Raw genomic sequence first — 6,829 nt, forward strand, 5'->3', positions numbered from 1 at the left:
TCTGTCACGCTGCCACATGGCAGCCCACTAACCCTCACCCTATCTCTCTCTCTCTTTTCTCGAGTCCCTCTCGGACCCCTCACTTTCTCTCAGTTCTCAACTCTATCTCTCTCTCGAACTCTCATTCTCTCACTCCATTTCCCCGATCTCACCCACACCCAGGCACACCCAAATCCGTCCACCCCGATGCCAGCGCAGCATCTCCACCACCCTCCTGAACTCTCGCTCTCTCTCCTCCGTCTCTGGGAAGCACGGCGACGCGCAGAGGAAGCTCCATTTCCCCAATCGCACCCACACCCAGGCACACCCAAATCCGTCCACCCCGATGCCAACGTAGCATCTCCACCACCCTCCTAAACTTTCCCTCCCTCTCCTCCGTCTCTGGGAAGCATGGTGATGCGCAGAGGACTCCATTTCCCCGATCGCACCCACACCCAGGCACACCCAAATCCGTCCACCCCAATGCCAGCGCAGCATCTCCACCACCCTCCTGAACTCTCCCTCCCTCTCCTCCGTCTCTGGGAAGCATGGCGACGCGCAGAGGAAGCTCGGCTGCCGTTGTGACGACGAAGCCTCGGCGATATTATCGCTAATATCGATAATATCACGATATTATCATGAAAACCATTTGGATAGTTATAAAAATATCGGTCCCCTTAAAAACCGATAATATCGGCGATATATCGCCGATATTATCGGCATTTTGTTCCTTGCTCAAAACTAAAGTTTTTAAATTATTATTATATGTCAATCCATATGAATATTATTATTATTAGTTATTGAGGAAACTTATATCTAGTTAAATTACTTTGATATTTTGAGTTCATTAGTGATTTATTTTCACCACATGGTCATCATACATATTGTATAGTTAGCTATGGCAGTAGGTTATTTGCAAGTACTTATTTTCTAGTAGAGGCTAGAAACACTAGTAGACACTAGTCATCGATCAGGTCGACGCCACTTCACCTGCTTGCTATACATTTGATTTATTTGATTTTGTGATTGTTATTACTTTCTTTGATATGAGTGTGTTTACTATTATGGTAGTATATTATATGTATGTAGTTTTTACCATATATGTGATTTCAAAACGGGAGTTATTATATTCGAATGATGTTAACTAGATAAATTTGATCCACTTATGTTTTGTTTTTCGACCCCTTAGGACATAACGAGAATAAGAAGAACTCCGAAGGTGACGAGTGAGCTTGGTAGTGAGACATTTATCCTCTGGACTTTGGGTGATGATTCCTTTACTGTAGTTTATTCTAGTTTGTAATAACCGCATGATCATTCTTTCGATTATGCATAGCATTTCACTTTTATATGTTTACTGTTGTGTAAAACTTCTAACTGCTCTAATGTGACGTGATAATAATGAAATCTTATCCATGTACTTCTGTCTTTAAGTGGGGAGCTTGATTAGGAGACTTTGTAGCAGCTTTTATTCTATTAGTAAAAAACATTTTGGTTCAAATTTTCTCACATCATAATTATCTTACTATGGTTTCATTATTACGTTAGCTCGTAATGTCATCTCTCGATAGGGCCATGTGATCAATTTAGTAACAACCAACACATCACGATTTCATAACTTGTGTTATTTGGGGTTGGGGTGTGTCAAATAACACTTTCATGATTTAATCCTCAATTAATACCACTATGTCGTTGTCGCTTTTGGTTTTGCACCGGGGAATGAATATATTCACTTGAAATATAGACGACGAGGTGACGGTCAGAATGCTCAATCTTGATTTTGTTTTTTCTAATACTAGTGGAAAAACTTCAATAAAAGTTAGTCATGGAAAAATCATGCAATTCTCTTGATTTTGTTTTTTCTAATACTAGTTGAAAAACTTCAATAAAAGATAGTCATGGAAAAATCATTCAATAAATTAGTCACATTCATTTTCAAAGATTAAATTTGTAAAATAAATTCATTTATCAACGTAAATCAATCATTTACGGTTCGAGATGTGTTGTTTTAGAAAGCCTTTTTGGTCAAATTGCTTATCTTAAAAACAATTTTATCATAAGCATGTTGAAATTTTTATCAAAATTTAACATGGTTCTTAGAAATTAAAATACATTTATCTTGAAGAAGCACATTTAACTTAGCATGTGAAAGAGTTTACACAATTTTGACTATCTAAAAGTTAAGTAGTTTCATACAAGAGTGAAAAACTGAACAAAATCTTTAGACAAGAGATGGTTGTTGCATCACAGTTCTAAAATTTATCATGGAACCTTATACTTTACAATTATAATTACAAGTTATTTATTACACTAGGATTTGATGACATTTATGTAAAAAAAGTAATAAAATTGTCAATGAGGGTTGGTTGAATTAGTAAGGATCGTTCTCTTCACATCAAGACCTAGGTTCGAGTTCAGTTGCATGCAATCCCTCTTATTGAGCTATCTGTAAGAACTAAAATAAGGGTTAGGATCCTATTGACCCTAAAAATTACAAAGCATACGTGGCTCGCAGTCCAAGTAAATATGAACTAACTACGTCATTCTTGTGAATATGGGCTTGACAACTCACAACCGAGCTTCGTCGGGCAAGGAGAATAGATATGGTGGCAATGGTGTCGAATGCACTACTAACTTCTACACTTGAGCGATTACGGCTGAGAAAGAAAAGCGTCTCGAGCTTGGGTTCTAGAACTTAAAGACAAGGTTGCCTAATTCACTGCAAAGTTCAAATATCCACTTACTTATATTATGACACTTAATATATTGGTCCCGTGTTCCTGACAAATTGAAAAATCTCTCCATCAAGATTTAACAACTAGGACTTAAAATCCACGTAGGACCACAATCTCAAGTTTCTCGGCTCTCTTTTTCCCGCCTAAATTGTTTGGGCCTCAAATTTCTACAACACACGAGGCTGGGCTTTTAGTAGTTTGATATCATTTTTAAGCTGGGTTAAACCCACCAATAGGCTATGATATCAATGTTGTATGCAAGAGCGTGCTTGCGGATTATGGTCGTTTTTGTATTGTAAGTCACATATGCATCAACGAGTAACAAGCTATGTGAATTGGGATGTAATGAGTCCAATCAAACTGAAAAGGAAAGTACATAGTTTAGACCATTTATCTCGCTTATGAAGTCCATCTTCGATTTCCCTCGCTCAAATATCATTTGTGATACGAGCAATGCAACCAATTATGTGTTTAAATAGTAGTATTGTTGAGTTTAACTTCAATCTAATTTTGTCAAATTTAATAGGTTTTCTTAAACTTGACCAAAATATTGTTGGGTCAATTGGCCAATACAATGTAGGGGTGGGTTCAAAAAACCGGACTGAAATAAAAAAATAAAAAACTGGAAGAAAAAAACCGAACCGAAATTGAACCAATAAGGTTTTCTTTTTTTTTTTTTTTTTTTTTTTTTTGTTTTGGAGGTTCGACAATCTAACCAAACTAAATCCCTTTACACTTTATAAATGTATGTCCATGATGTTTTTTTGTGTGAAACTTTGTTGCCAAGTTTGAAACTAAGCCTAGGGCTTTTTAAGAAGCATACTTAGTTCAATTAGGAAGGATATTTCATTGGTTATGGAGGAAAGTTTTGGAAGACTTTGGAACTTGGAAGAGCTTCTGTATTTGTTTGTTTTTTGAATGGTTTATATGATCTTGTATATGTATAACTACCTTCCCACTTTTCCACTTTTTTGAGTAACTTGAGAAAAAAAAAACAAAAAACTTGCAAGTGGCCCTGTACCACAGTGGTGGAAAAGTGTTAAGCCCTGACATAACGGTGTGAGTTCGAACCCGTCGGTGACTAATCTAACAAAATCTATTGTTTGACAAAAAAAAAAAAAAAACCATAAACCCTACTATTTCATTTGATTACGTGGCATTATCCACACATTCTTGTCTCTTCTTATCTTTCTTACGTGAGCCCAAAAGGCCCAAGTTTTCATCAAAAGATTAGAAAGCCCAAGATTTCTAATTAACCTTTTAGCAGATCTCACTTAAACGGACCCAAGGATATTTTAGTCAATATACCAACTAGGGTTTCCACATATATCCGTCTCCAGCATCGCCCACTTCCTTTCCGCATAGATTAGGGTTTTTGCTCATTCGGTAACTCTGTGCTTAAGGCGTCGGCTTCCTCCACTCTCCTCGAACCAGCTCGAAAATGGCGGAACAGGTAGATCTCTCTCTCTCTCTCTCTCTCTCTCTAACTTTTCCGTTTTCTCAATTCATCGTTTCGTGCTTGTTTTTGTTGCAGACCGAGAAGGCTTTCTTGAAGCAGCCTAAGGTTTTCCTCAGGTAAAAAATTGATTTCAAAATCTCACATTTTTCAAGCTTTTTTTTAGATCGGATTTGGTTCGTGTATTTGTTCATTTGCTTCTGCTGAAATCAAAGGATTTTGTTTGTTTATTTATTTAATAACATAATATTAATGGGTATAATCAATAGAAATTATGAATTTTTGCAGCTCAAAGAAGACAGGGAAGGGAAAGAGGCCTGGAAAGGGAGGCAATCGCTTCTGGAAGAGTGTTGGGTTGGGATTCAAGACCCCCCGAGATGCTATCGAAGGTATATTTTACTGTTTACTTTTATGGTGGTGGTTATTCATTTTATTAGATATTTGCAATGTCAAGCATATGGGTTATGTTGTTTAATTATTATCCATGGACCCCTGTTTTATCCAAATCGTGTAATCGTTACAAATTTATATTCTTTTTTAGGTTGAGATTAAAGTTCGGAAACCTAAATGATGAATAATATCTTACAACTGTGATACTTCGTGTATTTTGATTTGATTGTAATATCGTCAAAGGCTCTCAGCTCATTTGCTTGTATGATTAATTAGAGATGCCGTGAAATGCTTTGAGATTTATTGTTGCTTGTTGGCATTTGTCATCACATTTAATGATTCAGTGAGTTGAGTGATGTGGGGAGGCAAAGAACGCTTGAAGGAGTTTTGTTAACTGTAAATGGTACAATGACTTGTGATTTGAAGTTTGGTGGTCATCTTTTACATAAAAGAACTGCTTGCATATAACTGCAGGAACATACATTGACAAGAAGTGCCCATTCACTGGCAACGTCTCAATCAGGGGTCGTATTCTCTCTGGTACTTGCCACAGTGCCAAGATGTCAAGGACTATTATCGTTCGTCGTAACTACCTGCATTATATTAAAAAGTACCAGAGGTTTGTCAAATTACTATGAGAAAGTGAAGTTTTCTTCTGTTTCTTAACATCAGGATAATTAATTTTTCACTTACTTGTAGATACGAGAAAAGGCATTCTAACATCCCAGCTCACGTTTCACCTTGCTTCCGTGTGAAAGAGGGAGATTATGTCATCATTGGGCAGTGCAGGTTAGATTTTATTCATGTTGCTCGTTAATTTTGTTGAAACTGTTACTGATTGGTCTTTTAATGCTTTAGTTTGTTTACCCATTAGCAGTCAATTTGTATTTTTGTTTAATCAGTGATTCTGTCCGAATTTTGTAGGCCTTTGTCAAAGACAGTGAGGTTTAATGTGTTGAAGGTGACTCCAGCCGGTTCATCTGGAACTGGGAAGAAGGCATTCACTGGAATATGATTTTGCTGTTTTGGGCAGTATGTTAGTGTTACTTTTGTGCAAGAAGTACATTTAGATTGAGCTACTCGTGACAGATGAACTTGTTTTTGGCATTTTATTTGCTTTTAAAATATTCATCATTCTAAGGTGAGTTTATGGTATTCGTTGAACCATATCTTGAATTTTGCTATCCATATTCTCATTTTATATTCATATTGTTGTGATTGTGTGGGTCTGCCAAATTAGTGCATTCAAACATATACTAGCTAGTCTAGTGTCGGTTGCCGATGGTTATTTGTTTAGAGGGGGTCAGAAGGGATTAGACATGATTGAAATTTTAATCCTTTACGCCCTGTTTGGTTGGGTGGATGGTATAGGTTATATCCAATTAGAAGGGCCGAGTCCAATTCTCTGTTTGATGGTGTTAAATGCGTCTTGGACAGGATAGGTTAGGATAGGTTATGTGTGAAATATATTGGTTATGTAACCCAACCTCGCACACAAGTTATACAATTGAAGGATGCGTGGGTTGAGTCGGAGCAACGCCTTCTGTCATCTTCTCATCATCTTTCTCCCATCATTTTCCCATATCAAAATGAAGAAATACTGAAGTTTGTGATTCTCTCTGTGATGTGAGCGGGGGGTCGACTGGTCGGTGGTGCAGGTCAATTGACAAGCACTTGTGATTTCTCCCCCATCTTTGCGGGGTTTGGTTCCTATCGATGAAGTTTGGTAATTGAAATGGTTGCTACAGGCTTCCAGACGGCAACGTGTGATGTTGGCTCGTACCATCAGATCAACGAATCTTCAAATTTTTCATATGGTTTACGTTTTCATATTGATGTGTGTCAATTGAATTTCCAGGCAATTGTTCGTGTTTTGGAATTTTTTACAGGTGGGTTGGAAATCTGGGTGCAAAGATGATTTGATTAGCGATTCAGGGGAGGAAGTTGGGAATTAGGTAGGGCTGGTCGGATCGGGACCTCGAACCGAAAATGAGATACTGAATTCCGAACTGATCCCTTTTGGGAATGGAAACTGATACCGAACTGGAATTTTGGTGTTCTCGAAACTTTTTCGGTACGGATCAGGACTAGCCATCTTCTCTTTTGTTCACAGAAATTCTTCACCCGAAATGCAATCCATACAAACAATTCATTCACAGAAATTCTTCACCCCAGGTGAAATATACAAATATACAAGTAATTTATGCTCAAATCCAAACCCCTGTTTTCCAGTTTCATAATCCCAAATCTAAATCCAGAAATAATCAAA

General features: G+C 37.5%; 1 protein-coding gene across 1 annotated transcript; it reads left to right on the forward strand.

Annotated features, from left to right (window-relative positions):
• Positions 1-3,940: 3,940 nt before the first annotated feature.
• On the forward strand, positions 3,941-5,727 carry LOC103441512 (small ribosomal subunit protein uS17). The gene is made up of 6 exons (XM_008380190.4): positions 3,941-4,167; positions 4,249-4,289; positions 4,459-4,559; positions 5,035-5,179; positions 5,260-5,349; positions 5,485-5,727. The coding sequence occupies exons 1-6, from the start codon at positions 4,156-4,158 to the stop codon at positions 5,573-5,575; spliced, it is 480 nt and encodes a 159-aa protein (XP_008378412.1). The 5' UTR covers positions 3,941-4,155; the 3' UTR covers positions 5,576-5,727.
• The last annotated feature ends 1,102 nt before the right edge of the window (positions 5,728-6,829 follow it).

This window comes from Malus domestica, chromosome 08, assembly GCF_042453785.1.
Source record: "Malus domestica chromosome 08, GDT2T_hap1".
NCBI lineage: Eukaryota > Viridiplantae > Streptophyta > Magnoliopsida > Rosales > Rosaceae > Malus > Malus domestica.

Bases quoted from the DNA above. Each gene is read 5' to 3' on its own strand.
- LOC103441512 (XM_008380190.4), top strand. The intron at 4,290-4,458 runs GTAAAAAATTGA...GAATTTTTGCAG, and splicing joins CAGCCTAAGGTTTTCCTCAG to CTCAAAGAAGACAGGGAAGG. The intron at 5,350-5,484 runs GTTAGATTTTAT...CGAATTTTGTAG, and splicing joins GTCATCATTGGGCAGTGCAG to GCCTTTGTCAAAGACAGTGA.